Below are 21,931 nucleotides of genomic sequence, written 5' to 3'. Positions count from 1 at the left end.
AAAACCAAGGATTATCTCCACCAATAACAGACACGACGTGTTTGTAAATTCCGTAAGTTTCCTCTTGTGACCACAGGTTGAACGGTGTCCGGTAGCAGAGGTGAGTATTATTATGAAGGCTCTGACAGGAAGACTGGTGCCGGTTTTGTACGCTAACATCCAGAGCACCCTGAGTACTAACGGCTACCTGCCATTGGTGGGCTACCCTCTCCGGCTTCTGCTACAGTAGTGTGTGTGTGTGTGTGTGTGTTCATAATTCTGTTCAGCTTGTCGTCTGTCCACATCTGGTTGCCTTTGGACAAGGACGGTAAGAAACGGACACCCGCTGAGCTTAAGTTAAAATGAAGTTTTGAGTCTCCAGCACGTAAAACGTGTAACGTCAAGCTAGCTAACAGTAGCTTGCATGTGAGTTTGGGTGTTCCAGCGAGGGGTGCAGCGGACTCTTATGTAATTAGTCAGGTAATTAATTAGCAAAGCTACATGTCTGGTTAGTAAAGCGAATGGTTATGTTATTTGGTAGATTATTTTTTGCAGACATACTGAAATCTTTTGAGGATAGTTGTGTTTATTTAATTTACTGTAATTATCGTAGCCGCTTTGTTATTTGATGATTGAACTTTTTAATTACTCGGTTATACACATTATTTTATTTTGATAGTTAAACCCGGAAGTATTTTGTTTAATTTGGCAGACTTGACATGAATGGAATTTTTGGTCCGCTTGGTGTCACCTCGTCTCTGGAGGACCATGTGGGGCGATTAACTTAGAAGTTACAGGGGGTTAAAGTCGTGTTTCATATTTGTGCAGTGATCATTTTATTTGAAAATTGTTTTGGGGGTTTTTGGGGGGATTTTTAAAACGACCATCTGTTTGCCACATGTGTTGTGTAAATCATGATCTAGACACAAAAAAAGTACCCAAATATGTCCTGTCCCATTCTTCTGTCCTCAGTTGGGATCCATGCAGTCACATAAGTCTAAAATCACTCAATTTGTCCCCTTAGTGCACGCAGTGGGGGCAGGACACTGTAAACCTGAGGGCGGCATCTGTTTATGTCATTCATATAACAGCTTTTTCTTTTTTCTTTTTTCTTTAAGATTAAATAACATATTGTATGATACAATGCCAGAGTTTAGATATAGATTTTCTTAGCTTTTATTAATGGCTGCCTCAGCCTCAGCCAGCCCATCCTTCAGGCTGTAACGATTGTGCCTCTAACGAGATATTATTCTTCCTCTGGTTGTTATTTTCCCTAGGTGAGACGTCCAGCTTTGACTGTATGAATTAATGTGCCTGAGAGTCTGATACACATCTGTTCGATGGCTACCTCAGGCTCCACCGCCTCTGCCTCAATCCCAGCCACTGTGCCTGAGGGTTTCCATTTTGAAACCAAATATATTTTGCTTAACTACCTAGGAATGGTGCCTGCAGGTAGATCAGACCAACCAGCTGCAGCTCAAGGTGAGAGGAAATGCTTTGCATTTGTGGCAAACCTCTTATTAAAAATTGCTGATGAGACGAGCAACAGTTGTTTTTTTTTCTTCCCATTTTGCACACTGTGCACATACACAACCCTCACACACTTTCATTCAGAGAGCACACAAATAGTGGCGTTCACATGCACACATGGTTGTAACATAAAATATCTGGGGTGTGTAGGCACGTAGCCACCTGTTTTGCCAGCTTAATTTGGCTCTGACTGGAATCTGACTTTAGCAGGAGAACACATTCAGAAGACCTGTATGGACACTTTAACGTGATAGCTGAAGCCAGTGTCTGTAAACCAATAGATTTAGTGGATTCTCATCTAAAGCCCAGCTAGAATCCTTTCAATAACCCAATATGGTGACCAGAGTGCATAAAGCTGTCGTGTCTTCACAGAGGTCTTTGCAACAACCCTGTTACATGGCTTCAGGCATGCTGGCTCACATTTTTCTTCCTGTTCCCTTTTATGCCCGGCATACCAAAAGAGGTGTTGTGGAACAAATGTACAGTATAGTAATGATTTTCTGTGTCTGCTATGTGAGACTAGAGAAAGGATGTGTGAAGGTAAATGCCAGCAGCTGTTCGTTTCTTTTAGTTTGTGAAACCAAGTTATGACCTCACAGCGTTAATCCTGAAATAAATCTTAGTGATTAAAGAGAGCACAAGACTGCTGGAGAGCCTCTTTGGATGATGCATGGAAGTAAAGGAGCAGAGGTATCTGAAAAATGTATTTGGAGCAAGGAAAAGAAGACGAGAGAGAGGGGGGGAGTTCTTTTTATTTCCTGTCCATTTTATTGTTGTGTGCATGCTTGGAATGGGCGGAGATGGCAGATGAGTGGCTGATCCCTGCTTTCCGCTTGACCCGGTCCAATTTCTGACAGCCTGTCATGTGCAATCACTGTAGCATTACTCACACACCAGTGGACCAAAGCAAAATAGTTGTCTGGCTAGCTGTCTGTCTAAATGCTGACACAGCACCAAGGCCAGGAAAAGCCAACACTGGTCCTCATGGCACCCATGCAGGGACCTGAGAGAACAAGATCCCAGTTGTCAGAGTGTCTTCTTGCTTTTTGTTAAAAAATGTCAGTATTTGATTTCATAAACTGAGAAAAGTCAGCTACTAAAACTGAACCAATGGAGTCCAGTCACACTGGAAATAACCAGTGCCTCTGGGTTGCATGTATGAACATTATAAAATGATCCCTGCATCTCTCCGGGGTGGGAGGTCAAATGTAAAAGTTGATTTTTTTGAGGGTTTATTGTATTTTTGTGTAAATTCAGTGCAGCCCCACTTGGCGCCTTTGTGTTGCGTGGTTCATTACACCCTGAGCAGTGTAGACTCGGTGCTGTAAATAATTGATCTCTGCCTTGATAGCCTTCGTGCACACGATGACTGAGAACCATTAACAGTTTTTTGCTTTGAATTCAAGCTCGTCAGGCTGAGGAGGAGCGGCTGCCTGCAAAGGTGGTTCTCTCCTCCAGGAAAGTTGGTGTGCGCGGCATCAACCGCTCATCCTTATAGTGGAGTCAAGATCTGGCCCAATTTCCACTTTGATGTTGATCCTAGCCTGTTAAATATTTCATGATTTAATAAAAGGTCAGATCCCATATTTGTTGTGTTAGCAACTTAACCCATTCTTTGTCAGATCCTCTAATTAATTTATCAGATTATATCACAAACTAGTGAGTGCATAACTCTTATGAATCAAAAAAAGACAATGAACCTTTTCGAAAAAGCCACATGACCAACTTTATTATAAGTTGTTAGAATAGTTACATAAAGAAAACTAAACACATGCATAAAACAATAACAAAATAGCTGTTGACATCAGTGTAAATGACCTTTTCTGAAATATGTTCATGGTTCCTAAAATGATTATTGAGGCGCTGAAAGAAGGACTGCTTTAAAAAGCGACCATGCAAATGCAACAAAAACAGCTGGCACACACTGAAATGACCGTCCAACCACAATATCCTGTTAAAATGCAGTCAAAGCAATTCAGAATTTCCAGAACAGCTTTTCTTTAGTCGTGTTTTAAGACATTTGGGGAAGTTTTGCATGAAAACTAGGGCGACTGTATGGGAGAGAGCCAGAAAGAATGAAGGATGGAGCGACAGTGGTTCATATTTCATGTTTGTTTATCTCTTTCAGGAGATGCAGAGGCTGAGAAAACAAGATCCAGAGTGATAAAGGAGCAAATAGAGGAAGGGCTGAGAGAACTGGATGGCGAAATTGCCGCCTGTAAGTGATCACAAACATACACAGCTACAGTTAGGTCCATATATATTTGTTTACTGAAACTAGTTACATAATGGAGATAATGTGTAGAATTTCATCTTTCATTTGAGGGCATCTACACTCAAATTGGATGAAGGGTTTAGGAGTTTCAGCTCCTCAACATTTGCCAGCCTCTTTTTAAAGGGACAAAAAGTAATTGGACAATTGACTTGAAGGCTATTTCATTGGCAGGTGTGGGCAATTCCTTCATTATGTTGTTTTCAAAAAAGCAGATAAAATGCCTGGATTTGTTTTGAGGTGTGGTGCTTGTATTTGGAAGATTTTGCTGTGAACAGACAACATGCGGTCAAAGGAGCTCTCCAGGAAGGTGAAACGAGCCATCCTTAAGCTGCGAAAACAGAAAATAAACACATCTGAGAAACTGTTACAATATTAAGACTGGCAAAATGTACAGTTTGGTACATCCTGAGAAAGAAAGAAAGCACCGGTGAACTCAGAAATACAAAAAGACCAAGATCAACCTCTATCAGAATGAGGGCAAGAAAAAAAGTGTGGCGATGGCGTGAAACAGGTCACGATCGAAAGCATCCACATCGTCTGTAAAACATAGTGGAGAGAGTGTGATGGCTTGGGTGTGTACGGCTGCCAGTGGCTCTGGGACGCTGGTGTTTATTGATGATGTGATATACAGGACAGAAGGAGCTGAATGACCTCTGAGGTGTTCAGAGACAGACTGTCTGCTCACATCCAGCTAAATGCAGTCAAACTGACTGGGCGGCGTTTGATAATACAAACGGACAATGACCCAAAACGTACAGCCAAAGCAACCTAGGAGTTTATTAAAGCAAAGAAGGGGAATATTCATGAATGGCCAAGTCGGACACCCGATCTTAACCCAGTTGAGCATTTCACTTGATGGAAACTAAACTTTGGACAGAAAAGCCCAAAAACAAACAGCGACTGAAAGCTGCTGCAGTAAAGGTCTGGCAGAGGATTAAAAAGGAGGAAACCCAGCATCTGGTGATGCTCATGAATTCAAGACTTCAGGCTGTCATTGCCAGCAAAGGGTTTTCAACAAAGTATTAGGAATTGACAATTTTATTTTCAGTTATTTAATTTTCCCATTTACTTTTGAGCCCCTGAAATGAAGGGATTGAGTTAAAAATGCTTTAGTTTTAGACATTCTCATGCAATCCTTTTGTTCAGACCACTTAATTAAAGCTAAAAGTCTGCACTTTAACTACATCTGAGTTGTTTAATTTAAAATTCATTGTGGTAAAAACCAAAATTAAAAAACGTTGTCTCTGTCCAAATATTTATGGACCTAACTGTAGTTCCAGAGATTAGCCTTCAAAAGCACTGAACACCATCACTAGTCTGGTCTTAAGTTTTTAAACTGAAGTTGATCAAAATTAAGTTCAGTGTGCAAGTATGACACATGTACAGTTAAAGCTCTTTGGTTTCTTTCCAAAAAGCATGAATATTGCTGCAGATCGCTGTGGTTGGTCACAGAAAAGCTGATTTTGATTTTAAGTGAATGATTGTTTTGTCTCACTCTGGTTTAAAAATGAGGATTTTTGTCTTTCTTTCACAGCTCACACACGTGGGTGGTTGCTTCATCGTGTTTCACTAGTCTAAGATGCTTTAATGTTATTCTTAAGTAAATATGATTTATGAGTCTCATTAACAGGATCTCAGACATTAGTTCAGTTACAATAATACATACAGACCATATACGGAGTCATACATACAGTCATCAGCAATCATATGACCCCCTATGAGCAGCACTTTGGCGACAGTGGGAAGGAAAAACTTCCTTTTAACAGGAAGAAACCTCCGACAGAACCAGGCTCAGGGAGGGGCGGGGCCATCTGCTGCTGTTGGGGTGAGAGAAGGAAGACAGGATAAAGACATGCTGTGGAAGAGAGACGGAGATTAATAACAAGTATGATTCAGTGCAGAGAGGTCTGTTAACACATAGTGAGTGAAGGAGAAACACCCAGTGCATCATGGGAATCCCCAGCTGCCTATTGCAGCATAACTAAGGGAGGATTCAGGGTCACCTGGTCCAGCCCTAACTATATGCTTTAGCAAAAAGGAAAGTTTGAAGCCTAATCTTGAAAGTAGAGATAGTGTCTGTCTCCTGAATCTAAACTGGAAGCTGGTTCCACAGAAGAGGGGCCTGAAAACTGAAGGCTCTGCCTCCCATTCTACTTTTAAATACTCTAGGAACAACAAGTAGGCCTGCAGAGCGAGAGCGAAGTGCTCTAATAGGGTGATATGGTACTACAAGGTCATTAAGATGAGATGGGGCCTGATTATTTAAGACCTTGTATGTGAGGAGCAGGATTTTGAATTCTGGATTCAACAGGAAGCCAATGAAGAGAAGCCAATACAGGAGAAATCTGCTCTCTCTTTCTAGTCCCTGTCAGGACTCTTGCTGCAGCATTTTGGATTAGCTGAAGGCTTTTCAGGGAGTTTTTAGGACTTCCTGATAATAATGAATTACAGTCGTCCAGCCTGGAAGTAATAAATGCATGAACTAGTTTTTCAGCGTCACTCTGAGACAGGATATTTCTAACTTTAGAGATGTTGCGCAAATGGAAGAAAGCAGTCTTACATATTTGTTTAATGATATGTAGGACTGCTTATTATTAGAGGTTTAATAAAAAGAAAAGTTAGTCAGAAGTGCCGCACTAATTAAAACAAACACTCTTTATGTTTCGTGTTCTTCCCTTTCTTTGACTACCTCCTTTAAACGAGCTGCACTTCTGTCAGCGATATCACTCTGTCCTGTGACCTGTGTTGCTTGCAGCCTTTTCCAGGACGGGATTCGACCGACACAATTCACTGGTGTTCGCTCCAGCCAACCCGGAGAACTCCATTGAGGACTGCCTGGCTGCAGTGGGAGACAGGCTGGCCCAAGAGCTCGACACACACCTGTCAGCAGCCGTACACACACTCCTCACAGGGTGAGTTTGTAGAGTTGTGGCTGTGTGTTTGCAAAAAGCAGCCTGCACGATAGTAACACTGGCGTCAATAAGTAACGGAGACCCTTTTGACAAAAGTGAAGCTAAATCAGCAGCTTTTTTTTTTTGCTTTAAGTTTATTGGTGCTTCTCTGGACTGCATACAACTCCGACAGCTATGTTTATTGAAGTTATGCATAAAATAAAATGTACAGTATTTGATGGCTTCCTTTGTTCTCATATATGTACAGTAGTCTGGATGACCGCCATCACTTCAAATACTTTTCCTTCACGCAGGTATGAAAAAAGAGAAAGAAAAGGGAAAAAACCAAAACAAAGAAACATGTACAGACAGACACCGTTTGTAACTATATACATCCAGAGAGGGCAATTGAAAAGCCAACACACTCAGTAGCAGATGGTGACATAGCATTAGTACATGTTATTATAAAAAACAGACAAAAATGTAAACAACCATTCCTTCAGTGATGAATATCAGCGATATCTGGCCTTGTAGAACTCGCATAGCGGAGCCATTTTCCCCAGTGTTTTACAAATTTCTCATACTCAAAATTCACTAATCTTATAAATCTCAAAAGTTACATCAGTCCAGCTGTTTAATGTTGGTGGATCCTGTGTCAGACACCTTTTGGTCAGTTGCAGCTAGCAGCACACAAAGTAAGTATTTCTCTCTTATGTCTGAGGGTTTGTATCCTAAAAATCTGGATTTGAAATCAAAGGGTAAATATGTACTAAATATGTTGTGCATCACTTTATGGACTTCTCTCCAGTAGTTCTTAATATTCTTACAATCACAAAACATATGGTAGTGGTGTGCTGTTTCATTTCCTCCAACATTCACAACTTCCATCATCATAATGCGCCTTTAAAGCTGGGGTAATGAAAAAACGAAAAAGCTTTTCCAGCAGAACTCCTTCCATATATGTGATGTTCTACTTTTCCAATGAAAAGAACAAATGTATCGCCATTCCTCTTCTGTGATTGTCTGACCTCCCTCTTTCTCCCATCTTTCTTTTATATACTTTGTTGAATAATTGTTGAGATCATGAAGACTTTTGTATATTTGTGAGATTACACCTTTCTTCATTTCTGACTTATAAGCATTTACAAAGAGTTGGGTAAATGGCCTCGCTGTAGTGGGTATTTGGTTTTTAATGTTTCGAGTATAAACGTTTCTTAACTGTACGTATCTATCGTGGTCTTGGTTTTCTAAATGAAACATTTGCTTTAAAGTTTGGAAACTCATAATTTCATCTTCCTTTACAATACCGCATATCGACGTGATTCCTTTATCTCTCCAGTTTTTAAAACTAGGGTCTATTTGATTTGCTCATATGCTCATATCCGACTCATATGCACACCATTTTAATATTTTTATATCCTTCTCCAGTTTTTTTTTCTTTTACCACCACTTTCCAAACCCCTACTGTGGCCTTTACCCAAGGATTTCTTAATTTGGAAATGTAGTCCTGTAGATTTTTATCTGCTAGAACTGCCTGTATATGCATATGGTTATTGTTTTGCATTCCATTTCTTTCCATGCTGCTACATATGAGGGATCACACCAGTGCAACACTGCCCTGATCATTGCTGAAGTATAGTGTTTTTTTTTAAACATGGTAGTCCCCAGCCGCCGTTCTCTTTGGGCAGTTGTGATGTTTTGTATCGTATTCTGGGTCGTCTGCCTTGCCATATGAATCTAGAGATCGTTTTGACTCATTCAGTAAAATCCATTTGATTAATCTGGAGTGGGAGGGTCAGAAACAAATATAAAAATCTCGGTAAAACATTAATTTTGATGGTTTCTATTCTAGAGCTTATGCTCAGACATGGGATATGATTCCAATTTGTAAGGTCCTCTTTGACTCTTTGATATAAATGGTTGTAATTTCTGTCTTACACCCAGGTATTTAATTGAGTCTGTGTTCCATTTCAGTGGATGTGCTTGTCTGAGCTTTTCAGAAGGACTATAATTGTAGGGAAGGGCTTCAGTTTTATTTAAATTCAGTTTATATCCTGTTATTGAGCCAATGTTTTTAAGACAGTTCATTACCTCTGGCAGAGACTCCTCGGGTGTTTTTGGGAATAAGAGTACATCATCGGCGTAGCATGCTATTTTATGTTCCACATCATTTAGTGTAACACCTGCGACTTTTCTGTTTTGCCTTATATGTTGGGCTAGTGGCTCCAGAAATATGGCAAAGACAAGAGGAGAGCAGGCACAGCCTTGTCTCACTCCCCTCTCCAATGTTAGAGGTTGACTTAGGTGACCATTAATCCTAAGCCTTGCAGTCGGGTTATCATATAATGCCTTTACATTATTTGTTACCGGCTCATTAAAACCAAATTTATGCAAGACTCTATATAGGTATACATACATAGGCCAACAAACAGAGTCAAATGCCTTTTCAGCTTCAAGACTGAGGATCACAGCCTGCTCTGTATGTTGTATATAGTTCATTATGTGTAAAGTGCGTCGTGTGTTATCCTGGGTTTGAGGTTAGGGAGTATTTTTTCCATTCGTTTTGCCATTATGGATGTATAGGTACGGTAATCTACATTAAGTACAGCAGCCATGTTTCTACTGCAGTTGTTACTGTGTGAGAAAAGTGTTATTATCTCGAAGGACTGACACAGTCACTGTTGATACACTGCAGGTATTTGCTCGCTATCAAGGTAATGCACTTTTGAACTTTAACATTTATTGACAGTCCTTTTAATTCTGAATGTTTGGGGTTTTTTTAGAGTAAAGGTAGTGTGAACTAAGTGGACACAAAACAGTGTCATACAGACACAGTTTTCTTTTAGATCTTTTGGTTTTGACTTGCATTACATTGTTACTTCTGTACTTTCCTAAACTAGTAAACCATAAAATCCTGAAGCCACTGGAGCACATACAGCGTTCAGTATCAACTCAGATATGCTGGAAATGTCTACGAGCTTTTATGTTCCCAGGGTTAGCCTGTATACTGATGATAAAAGTGAAACCAAAACACTGCACATCTCATGAATCCTACTGAAATGATTCATGAGAGAACTTTTATCGAGGACAATAAAAAAATTACGAGCTGCTCAGGTCGTAGAGTTCAGTGGCTGACTGATAAAGACTGCTGATCCAAGTGCACATTCATTAAACTGCCATCATAAGTAAAACAACCAACATACTTTTGACCTAACATTAGCTCATTATTCTACTCTTGCCCCAGGGTAGAGCTAGTTTAGTTTTGTGCAGTGTTGTAATTTAGTTTTTAATCTGAGATGGTAATGCTTCATGTTTTAAATAACAGCTTAAACTCTATCGTGTTAGGTTTGTGTGGTCTTCGCCATAGTTTGTCTTGTTGTTCCCCCTGTGAGGTTGCCTGTAGTAGAAAACGGAAATAAAAACTCTTCTGCTATTTTAATGATGAATCAGTGTAGCCCCTCCCCACGCAGACAGCAGAGGCATTAGCACCTTGTTCTTACAGGAGCTGGCTATAAGTAAAGATAATGACATGAAACTGTAGCAAAGAAGATTAAATATCTATAAGATAATAATAGTTATTTGGTGCTAAAATGTGATCTAGGTTGATAACTGGTGTTGCTGCTACTTCCTCAGTTGTTGTAATCAATTTACCTAAGGTAAAAGTAGTCCTGGTAAACAGTTACATGTGGTAGGTAAAGTACAAAACCTTTAACCTCCTCAACATGAAGATCATGTGTTTAATACTAATGGTAATGTCTGTGTTTTCAGACCTCTGGACTATCAGAGATTCAGATGCACAACACTGGAGCTCTCAACACACACACCGGGAGGCTGGAGCAAGGTGAGTGAGCCGTGAGTTCTGCTTCACTGATTAGAAGTGAGACATAATTTGCAAAAGGTGCAATGTTTCCAGTTAGATTTTCTCCTAGTAACAAGAGAGAGGTGTCAGATTTATGTCTCTTATCCTTGTGAATGAACTGCTTTCTGTCTCTCGTCACCACTGCCACCAGGTGCTTGTTCCGTTAGTGCTGCTCCAGGCTCTACAAAGTGAAGGCCAGTCTGTGATGACTCTGTTGGACCTGGGGCTTCACTTCCTAGAGGAGAACGAGGCAGACTACATCACTCAGCTTGGGGGATGGGTGAGTTTTTAAATAAAGGGGAAAATACATTATAAATAAGTCTAATTACCTGAAAGTCCAATCTAACAATCTAATACAATTTTAAGATGGCCTGCATTTGTATAGGACCCCAAAGCGCTTTACACTACATTCAGTCATTCACACACTGGTGATGGCAGCTACATTGTAGCCACAGCTGCCCTGGGGCGCACTGACAGAGGCGAAGCTGCCGGACACAGGCGCCACCGGGCCCTCTGACCACCACCAGTAGGCAAACATGGGGTTAGTATCTTGCCCAAAGATATTTGGGATCGAACCACCGACCTTCTGGTTAGTGGCTGACCTGCTCTGCCACCTGAGCTACCCCAGTAAAAACTAAGAAAACTATATTCCCAGTTTAGAAATACTTAAAAACTATCTTAGATTGCAGGTGTGGTGACTAATTTTAGAATAATCAAGGACAGAGCCTACTGAGACTTAAGTTTTATTAAGGAGTAAATATTATTAGGACTGTGCAGAGCATGCGTACATAAAACAGGAAGAAAAGATGCTGCGTAGTGGAAAACTTTATTGCACCAGCCTAGAAAGATGTACACACCTCTTGATAGCCAGATGAGGGCATCAGTGAGCTACAAGAAATGCATTGGTTTGCTAGATTAAAATGAGCATCATAATACCCATGGCTATAAATTCTCTGCTTCTATATAAATAACCACACTGTTATGTATACAGTGTATTTACTGCTACGTTTCTTTGGGCCAATAACCATAAACTCTGAAAATTGTCAGGCAAAAATAGGACAGTACTTCTGTTCTGTGGAGTGTTTTCATATTAAATATAAACCCTGTTCATGTAAACTGTCGCTGTTGATGAATGAAAGTCTAGCAAATACTCCTTTAGCCGTGCAAGTTGTCCTTCCACATCTAAGTCACGATGCTTGGCTGCAGGCTCACTCTCTCCATGGCTTCTTATTATCATAGATAAGCAACTTGTGCAACTTTGTTTCTAGGTTTACATTTTTGCAGAGATAGTATTTGCCAGAATGCAGCCCTTCGCCGTTGTACTTAGGGAGTCTGTGCGGTGCTCTGCTATTAACGAGGCCACGTTGACGAACGTTCACGTGACTTGACATGTTAACTGCTGCTCTGGTCGCCATTACATCATTGTCGTGCTCTGGCTGGTCTCACACAGCGTTATGTGAACACAGTACGCTGGCTTCAAACAAAGCTACATTCTTTCTCTGTGTTATGTCATAGTTGATGAACGGATGATAGGCTCGGGCACGATCGGCAATGGAGTGATGAACTGAAAAGAGAGAGGGAGTGCACGAAGAGGCTGTGGAAAGGAGAGGGCACGAAGGAGGGAGGGATGAGCGCAGTCAGGGCAAAGTGAAATCTCCATTAGTTTGACAGCTGTCTGCATGCACAGCTCCAGCTGGCTTTCTACCTGCACTCCATCTCAAACCGTCTTTTTTGACTCTCTGGGGCTTTGTGCGTTCACACTTACATTTCACAACTTTCACGCTCAGGTAAGATGGTTTACTTGTGATGCGTGCTTGTCTGCATGCGTGCATGTGTGGCTGTGTGCAGCAGTGACAGATTTTAAGAAGCTAAAAAGGTCTTTACTTCCTACCAGTACTCTGCTTACTGTTGTTAACATTTGACATATGAGGCCGTGAGATGTAAATTTCCACAACAAGGAGGAGAGTAAATGAAGTTTTTTTTATTGCATCTATCAAAGTTGTATATTAATCAACAAAAAGGGTCTTTGTTGTTTTTGTACTTTACAGGATATTGGAAAAAGTTTCTGTTGTGTCTGCCGAGTTAGGACACTGAAATGCAAGTTAGGTATGGGCTGCTCGATTAATGGCTTTGTCAGTTACATCAGAATACACAAAGGATTTGTATGGCCCTAATGTGGCGTACACTTCATTTGGCAAGGACAAAAGTAGCTGTCAGACAATAGACAGTCAGGGGGGCACACGGGGGGACGATGGGTGAGGTGATAAAAACAAAAAAACCTTGAGGAGATGTTGAAGCTTGTCGTCGTTGTGCTCGCATGATGTTGGTGTCCTGCTGTCCATCTGAAAGTAAAAATGCTGCATAAGAACTGAGTGTTCAGTATTCATATTGCCGTCCTTGAGAGTATAATGGAACATGAAGCCCAAAACTTGAAGGTGCCAAACAGATAATTGCACCTCTACACTCGGAGAAAAATATATTAAAGACATACATTACTTTATTGCTGCATATTTGATATTCAAAACACCATATCTTTAAAGGCAGTAAAGAAATATATAGTCCTCTGTTTTGTATACTGGAACAAGCTGCCCTGCTTAGAAACAATGATGATATTTTAAGGCTGAGGTGCTTTAAAGGCCCGAGTCTTTGTCCTGTCAGGCCATATCACGCTACACCCTGTGCAGTGTAACTGTGCTTCCCGTGTTATGTAAGCATCCTCTGGCCTGCTCTGGGCTTTAATATGTGCATCACTGTGACACTGCATCAGCATGAATGTGGACCAACAGAGTGTCTGCGCAGGCTGAGGAAGCCCCCAAAATAACTAATAATCCCCTAAAAACATCATCACCAGGTGCTTGACTGACCCGCTTGTCCTTTGCTGTAAAAAGCTGCTGAAGCAGCAGGACACTGGCTGATTGGCAGTGATGAAGCAGGACAGACATTCATTTTTTTTCTGCTCCCCCAGCTACCCACAACACTAACACTGTCAGCGATGTTTGGCTAAAACCCAATATTTACTGATTGCAGATTGTGTAGCTGCACACAACAAGACACTCTGTTGCAATAAGATTTTTATTTTATTTTTAAAAGGTGCTTCCCCAGAAGTGGTGTGGAGACGTGTGATTCCATAAACACTTTCAAATCTCAGACAGTCAAGCATGTCACACCCTGCATGTGGTGGTCAGTTTCACAATGCTGCATCTGTAGGGATTATTTATGGGGTGGGGATGAAGTGTGCTAATGAAAGCCAGGGTAATGTGAAATGCTAAAACTGGATTACACAATGTAAAATAATAGCAATGTGTCTGTTTTTCTGTCAGTAATAAAGATGTTGCAGAAGAGAAGCTGATAAATAGTGTGTTGTTGGCCAAAAGCGAGGATGCGTTCATGGTGATGAACATTCCTTCTGTGAAAAGGGAAGCGTCGCCTGAAACGATGCGAAAGAAGCCTCCACAGCAGTTCTGAGGGATAAGTTAGTTTAAAAATAGGGATGTGGGGACCTGTGGTGAAATTTGTGTCTGTTTGCTTATTTTGTTGCTGTTAATTATTTCCCATTTGTGAAAACAAAGAAGTCTTTAATGTAAAACAATAAATAAATAACCGTGCTGTGTTAAAATCTTATCCCCAGCAAAGAACTGGTGTTACATAGCAGATGAACGATGGCCCCTGACGTTGGTAAATGTTGTCACACATTTCAACTTTAGGTTTTCCTTTTTAAAGCTGGCTCCTGGTTTTTCTTGTCTTTCTCAGCACTTTGTTTTATTCAGCTCGATCAGCTGTGTGACCCCTTGCAGGACCAGTGATTACATAATGCTCATATAAATGCCAAGGGTGCATACTAACCAGTGACCGTTACACTGACTAATCCCCAAACTGAATATTAGTAATTCACTTGTTGATGTGGAGCGTTTGCTTTTTGTGACAACTCTGTCAGATCTGATGTTTGGATTTGCAGCATTTGTAGGATTTTGACTGTATGCGACGGCCATGCCAGTGTAACTAATGTTGATTTATCAGCAGAAATGAGTCACCAGGGCAGTGGCTATGTTACTCTTACTCTTACCCTCAGTGATAGCTTTCTGCTTCAGTGTTTAATTACAATGTTATTTAACCTTGGGTTGCAGAGAGCCAGTTAAAAAGCAGAGTAGTAACAGGTAGGCTGTACACCTTTGGCTCTGCAACAAGAATGTGCAGTGGTTTTATATAGTTTGTCTTAGGGCAAGGGTGGAGAACTGAGCCTGAGAACAGAGCAACAAAGCCTAGAGTTTTCCCACTCTGTGTTTCTGAGGGACAACCTGAAGCATTGAAGAAAGTTTAGTTTGCATGTCTTCTCAGGTATGTTTGTATGTAAGTTTTTCATCGTGTTTCTTAGTTTAATCCTAAACTTTATAAGCTTTATATTCAAGCTTTATTACTGGTACTCTAACTTTAAAATATGTGGTCATATAGTTGGTCAGTAATAGTCTTTGTATTACTATAGTTCATAGGTGTGGTCTCCAGTGCAGTCATAGCTATTGCTGAAAACACAAACCATAAACTAAATAGAATTTTAAAGAATACCAGTGTCTCTTTGGCTGTGGATTTTTTATTTTTTTACCACATGGCAACATTAACCTGCTGTGTCGAGCTGATGTGCAGGCTGTGTCCTGAGAGGGGAGGATTTTGTGAAACACTCCTGCTCTTCTACATTCAAATCAGCTTATGCAGAAAGCAAATGTTGGATAACGATGAAACGCTGTTGGATTTAATCTCTGTCCTGCTTCCCAGGATGCAGCTGCCGCGCACAGCACTGAGTCTCTTTGTAAGGAAAATGACCTTCACGGCTTGTAGGTTTTCTAAAAAAACAAAACATGTTTAAATACATGTTCAGACGTTGACGTGTGAGTTGATCAGATCCAACTGTTTGGTCAGGGGCACCATGAAGAACATGCTGACATATTCTGCTTATTTCAGATGAAGCTGCTGGCGGCTGTCTGAACCCCTCTATCTGATGCTCACACAAACACTCACCCTCCCTGTTTGACTAACACTGCGTGCCTGAACTGTCTGTTTGAATCTCATCAGCTCAGGTCACACCTATGTGACATGCAACACAGCAGAAAAGCCTGGCCATGTCAGATACAAGCTTAACTTCCTCAGTCAAGCACAGTTTAGTATCTCTAATTGTTTTAGCCAACATCCAGACTTTTCGTTTCACATTATGTGTTTATTTATTTTTTTTGCACGCATCATTTGCAAGATCTACCTGCTCGGCATGCTGTGCAACAAGGTGGTTTGTATGTTGCTCTTTTGGTTAGTCAGCCTATTACTTTCTAAGCTAAATCTTTTCATCTTGTGTTGGTTGGATTGCCAAAAGCTTTAGAAATAAATGACTCCCAGAGGATCGGTCCTACTGACTCTAGTGATTTCCTTAGATTTCCCTCTTGTGTTGCCATGAGGTTGGATTTCATTTATGAATACTAACAAAGTATAGTATTGGCATATATGTTCCTCTTGCATAAACTGGAGTTGGAGCCGTAGCAATCACGATTTTCTGTAGCAAGTTCTGTTTTATATTATTGCAACAGATCCAATGGGGAGTGATTTTTGTTGTGATAGAGAAATGTTAATGTGCAAAGTCCAAAGTTGACGCCTTGGAGCTACAGGACTGTTGTGATGTTTGATTTCACTGCTTGTCTTGGTCAGTTGCCTATTTTGAACCACAAATTGTAAGTTAAGCGTCACATCACTGCATGGTCAGTGCAGTGATGTGCATTCATATTAAAAAAAAAAAAATTTTTCTTTGCTAAATGTTTGCATGATAAAACTTACTTTAATATATTAAGCTTCGATATATTGATTTATGAAACTTATTTAAATGGATTTTCTTCCAGCAAACTCAGCCCTGTGTTATTCTCACTCACATGGTTATATTTGCATGTTACATATCAAGACCTCAGCTTACAGATGCTTCCTTCCTCTGTTGTTTACCACTAGGTGGCGTAGAAGATAAAACAAGTGTGGATTTAGTCTGCAAAAGCCCCCCCCCCCCATATAGCAGTCCTATTCTGAATTCCTATTATGTAACCTTATAACTTATTCTTGGTTATAATTTTATGACTACTGAGAAACTTTTACATGTTGCTAAAATTGTTGTTTTATTTCTTTTATTTCATATTTCTTAAGCTGGTTTTCTTGGGAGAAGGTGGCCTCTGATGTTGCAACCAGAGACTAAACTTTAACAAAACACAGAGATTGTAACAAATTCAACTAATGAATTGAATGTAAGTGTCACGTTTGTTTCTGTGTGCCACAGGGTGAAGTATTCAGCCTCGTGTTGGATGAAGAGCGAGGTGTGACTATTGCCGAAGACAGCAACGACATTTACATCCTCTCAGGAGACCAGGATCACGACCAGATCAGCCCTCCCTCGTCACTGCTGTGCACCGGAGACAACAGCAGCGAGCAGAGCTCCTGGCAGACAGAAAGCTTACCTGTGTCTCTGGCTGGCCACGAGTCGTGGGCACAGGTTGGTGCGATGGACCCTGAAGACATCAAGAGCCTGGACAGCAACGAGGGTGTTGCTCTGGTCGAGGAGCGTAGTGAAAACAACTCCTCAAACTCGGACATCGTCCATGTGGAGCGCGAGGAAGCCGAGCTGTTGGAGGAAGGCAGTGAAGGCGGAGTGATAGAAGAAAGCATGATGAGTGTTTTAGGCACTGACAGTGAGCTAGCTGAGCTCAGGGAGGAATTAAGAGTCCAGACCGCACCTGCACCAGTGACAGCTGAGGCAGACCCCACACCTCCAGCTTCCCTGATTTCATTAGAAGAGCCAGTTGTGATAGAAACACCTGCAAGCTTGTCTGCAGAACCTTCATTCATTTCCTCAGAACCAGAGCTGCTTCCCTCTGCCTCTGAACCTGCTGAAGCCCTTCCCACTGAAGCTGAACCTGCAGTACCTTTGTCTGTTCCTGCAGTGGAACCAGAGCCTGAGCCAGAACCAGCTGCTGTCACTGCCCCAGTGACCGATCCAGTGCCTGCTGAAATGGCAGTCCCATCTCCAGCCAAGGAAATCCCGACAACACCAGCAGAGCCTGATTACACATTAGAACTAGCGTCCGAACCAGAGCTGAACCCAGAGTCCATCACTGTGTTTCACCAGCCAAAGGAATCGCAGCCAGAACCAGAGACTGTGGCAGAGCTAGACGATACGGTCGCTGCACCTCCAGTTCCAGAGGCTGTGGAGGCCCCTGTCAAAGCACCAGCTGAGGAGGCCCCAGTGCAGCCGGAGCCAGAATCAGAGCTCCCAGTGTTGCTTTATGGAGGGGCTGCTCTGGCAGTCCTTGCAGCTGTTATAGCCTTTGTTCTCATACGCTTTCAGAGGAAATAGCGTAAAAAAGTGTTATCCTCAGCAGCGGGGAGTGTAGAATGCTAAGGTAGAATAAAGGTATTTGCATACATACGGTGAGACTCTCCTTAAAAGTAGTTTTTAAAAATCCTCCAGGTATAAAATGTGTGAAAGTGTCCCCCAGAAAACCAGAATGTCTTGTCATCCACAACCTTAGTGCTGGGAGTCCCTCGCTGCTTCTTTCAACCAGGTGCAAACACAGAAATGTGAAAACGGTGCACTCCACTCTACTTCTTATTTTCTCTGTTTTTCTTTTGGGGGTCAGTTGCAATTTTGTTTCCAATTTCTTTTTGCCTCCAATCTTTTGTACTTATTACTGAGTACAAAAGCGTGTGTGAACTTTTATCCCTCTTCGCTTAGATTCAGCTTCTGTCGTGTCTCTTGGTTTGCTATTTGCATTGTTTCTTTCATTGGAGTCAGCGACGCTGGATTGAAAATTGACAGTGCTCTCACAGGAAACATAAACCTCAAGTATAAGTTGTGATGTTGTGCGACATATGGGTTTCTTGCTCTTCCGCCTCCTACGCAACAAAGGGTTATTTATATTTTTCTCCCTGTGAGTAAATCTGATACTTTCATAAACAGACTTCTATAGAAGTGAATGGTATTTTTGATATTTTCGATTGAAACCAAAAATGAATCTAACGTGTCCATATTGCACAATAAATTTGTGATATCAGTACATAAATTTAAATATAGTGTGGTTTTAAAACATTTAAAAAAATCTTGATGCATATTGTTTCAGAAACCAGATGTTTTTTTTGTTTTTTTTAAAATCTACTATATTTGGTTGCATTAGCCAAACAAGAACCACCGATTACTTTCAGTGAAAAGTGAGCTATAATTACTCCAGAAAAGTAGGGCATGAATGCAGCACATTGAATCAATCTAGTTTATTTATTTGACATTTTTTTTAGGGTTGAATTTGACTGGATCTCTATTCCCACCTATCCCAGTTACTCTCACCCTCATTTCAGTTACTTTGCTTTCGTGCTTTTGCGCCCCAGCATCTTTATTTGGTCCTCTGTACTTTGCCTTGTCCCCTTTTCCCTTATTGCGGCACTGCTCATAATACCAGACTAGTTCCACAAAGGTTCATTTGTAAGTGTCTGCCCCAGTGACAACATAATACTTCCCTCCCCAAGTAGAAAGAAAAGCAGTAGCATGCTGAGAGTTATTGAAAGCAAAATCAGGTTGCCAAAAGACAATCAAAACCACTTGGAACCATTTCAAATATGATTTGTAGGAAAGTCTTCAGAACAAACAATAAACTCAACCTCTTACGTAGCTGTAATTTTGGATTTTGCGTTCACACTACATTAAAGAAATCACTGAACATTCTAGTAAACCAGCAGAGCACAAGAAACCAAAATAATATACTGAACAGGAAGTGGAAACAAATAGTGTGGAATCTCCCTTTGATTCCCTCAGAGGGAAAACAGCTGGGAAATTTATGAGGAACTCATGTAATCTGTTAGCCTGGTCCTTAACACACCCTCACTGCTGCTATCACGCAAAATCATTTGAGTTTAAAGATATTATAGGAATTTGTATGAATGTTCATGTCACCTTCAGTACTGCAAATGTAGTTTAAGTTGATGAGTGTAACATCTACTTTCAAAGGGAAACTTTACAAGTCCAGAGCAGGATGGATGTCAAAAACAATACCCAACATGGCATTTTGTACCTCGAGTTTCCTACAGAACATTGTTTGAAGCAAAAAACAATAAAGAGATTAAACTACTTCAGCTGTGATTTATTGTTTTTGTGTATATACAATGAAATTAAACTGAAGGAAAAAACTTTAATCATGCTACTTATAAGCAACATAAAGTAAACATTTTAAGTAATAAAGACAAATAACACTTAAGCAATAGTAAACAAAAGGAATAATGAAATTCAAGTGTCATGTTTAACGCTTTCATTTTGATCTTCAGAAGTGTTCGGCACTGGCACATCAACAAACTCCTTTCACAGTTGGCTAATCATGAGACGCAAACTGCAGTTTCAGATGTAACTGTCATTTCCTTAGAGACAGCTTTTCTTCGGTCACAGAGCCCATGCAGTGTTGATGTACTGCAGGGCGGTGTGGAAAAGGTTTCTCAACCTCTGTGGGGTCTGCACACACACCCTCTTCACCAGTGTAAGTGCAAGGGCTATGATGACTCTCTCCCGGGGTAGGTCAGGACCTACCCAACGCATCATCACCCTCTCTACCTCAAAGGCAAGGTAATCCTTCCAGTTCTGGAAAGCAGAAACAAATAGATCAGTCCATACACTTGGGCTCAAAATAAAACCAACCTGGTGTGGCATCACTAGGGTAATCTCAATATATCCACATTAGTTTTTCACTGGCATATTTAAAACTAGCTCTCGTTTACACCTAGTTTGTGCACTGAGTAGTCCTCTAGCTGAACCCATACTCACTTGAAGAGGGGAGGTTGATATGCTGTTGCTCAGGTTCCTGGTAGCTTCAGTAACAATTCTGTCTTCAAACTGAGCAGCGATTTCTCCCAATGCTCGTGCAACCTCAAGAACAGCTGCAGCCTGTTCATGATTTCCTGCAGCAAAAAAAATACAATTGCATTAGTCAGAGTAAAGTTTAACATTTATGGCTGAAGTCGTGTTTCTATAGTTTCCATTAAGACAATTTTAACATTCTGGACTACTGCTAATTAACTTCAGCTCTGTAGCATAAACAACAGAGTCAGGGTCATTTCCTGGTTTCACTTTCAGTTGTTTTGTTATTAACTGGAAACAACTCAGTCAATTGTGATTTAGTGGCATAACTTTTAGAAAATATGGCACTATTTGCAAACATCTGGGTCAAACTATATATTTGATCAGGTCTCTTAACTCGACATGTTTATAAAACATTTATTTTATTACACTGTCTCAAAAACTGCCACACACAGCTCATTGTTGATTAAAAATAAATAAATAAACAGCTGATGACTGTGGCACCAAACTTGACTGTAGACAGTACAGTTTACATCGTTTTACTTTACTTACCCCGGATCTGTAGATCCACTATGGGGTGAAGATCCTGTATAGAGACTCCGATGTTGCTTGGATGATAACCATCAGTTTCAAGCTCTCCATTATCCAGGTTACGTGCGTCGTGCCCGTTGCTGTTGATGTCCCAAGAAAACTTGTACTGTTCGCCTAGCGAGTGAAGCTCCTTCATGTAGCTTGCGCTTTCATGGCCCTCTTGAAGGAAGGCGAAAATGAGCTCACTCGCCGTAACCCGAGTAGTCGAGAGGTCCATCTACAACCAGCCTGAGCCCTTAGATAAAAATAACGATATTAAATAATATAATAGCAGTGAAGATGCCACAACCGGACACTTTAACATTACATCGAAATTTGTTTCTGACAGTCGCTGAGAGAGAGGAAAAAGTCAGTTCCCAACCGATATTTAAGCGATGTCAGTCAAAACAGAGGAAGTTTAGGAATTTTGTATTTTAATAACTGGATTTCAAGTGGATAAAGAAAAAAAATAGTTTAAGCTAATGCTAACGTTAGCTTACCTTGGGCTCGGCTCGTCAAAGTTGTTTAACGTCGAACAAACTAAAAGTATAACAGGCAGCTAAAGTATACCTAACACCAAAATGACATCAAATATCGATTCGTTTCGCTTACACGCTTTTACGTCACCTACGTTAACTTATTTGCGTGAAGTGAAAACTTATGTATGCGGCAGACTGCCAACTAGCTTCAGTCTTTAAAACAGTTTCCGCTACTGCGTCATGACGCCTTTAAATACCGTCTGAATTTTGCCTGCTTATGTATCTTTTGACTGGCATACACGGTGTTGACTCCAAACTACCCGGAAGGCGTCAAAACGCATATACGTTTAATCATGGTCATTTTTGACTGAATATGTTACATTAAAATAGTCCCACAGCTATATTTCTTCTGGACATGTTTTCACAAGCTTAAGAAAGCGAATATTGTAAGTCCCATTTGACTTATCCACCTACTTTGACTATTTAAATAACATATTTGCC

At 40.8% G+C, this 21,931-nt stretch overlaps 2 protein-coding genes across 2 annotated transcripts; one reads left to right on the top strand and one right to left on the bottom strand.

Annotated features, from left to right (window-relative positions):
• Window positions 1–175: 175 nt before the first annotated feature.
• bcl2l13 (BCL2 like 13) lies at window positions 176–19,665 on the top strand. The gene is made up of 7 exons (XM_082542825.1): window positions 176–307; window positions 1,257–1,461; window positions 3,638–3,727; window positions 6,540–6,696; window positions 10,444–10,516; window positions 10,686–10,814; window positions 16,830–19,665. The coding sequence occupies exons 2-7, from the start codon at window positions 1,320–1,322 to the stop codon at window positions 17,901–17,903; spliced, it is 1,665 nt and encodes a 554-aa protein (XP_082398951.1). The 5' UTR covers window positions 176–307; window positions 1,257–1,319; the 3' UTR covers window positions 17,904–19,665.
• Window positions 19,657–21,686, bottom strand: bida (BH3 interacting domain death agonist). Its single transcript, XM_082542832.1, has 4 exons — window positions 21,452–21,686; window positions 20,934–21,207; window positions 20,349–20,482; window positions 19,657–20,165 (listed from the first exon to the last, which is right to left on the bottom strand). Exons 2-4 carry the CDS (start codon window positions 21,187–21,189, stop codon window positions 19,971–19,973), a joined length of 585 nt encoding a protein of 194 aa, XP_082398958.1. The 5' UTR covers window positions 21,190–21,207; window positions 21,452–21,686; the 3' UTR covers window positions 19,657–19,970.
• Between the last annotated feature and the right edge of the window lie 245 nt (window positions 21,687–21,931).

This window comes from Aulonocara stuartgranti (genome assembly GCF_965226115.1).
Source record: "Aulonocara stuartgranti genome assembly, chromosome: 7".
Lineage (NCBI taxonomy): Eukaryota > Metazoa > Chordata > Actinopteri > Cichliformes > Cichlidae > Aulonocara > Aulonocara stuartgranti.
Note: the sequence above shows the minus strand (reverse complement) of the source record. Positions and strands in the feature narration are given on the sequence as shown.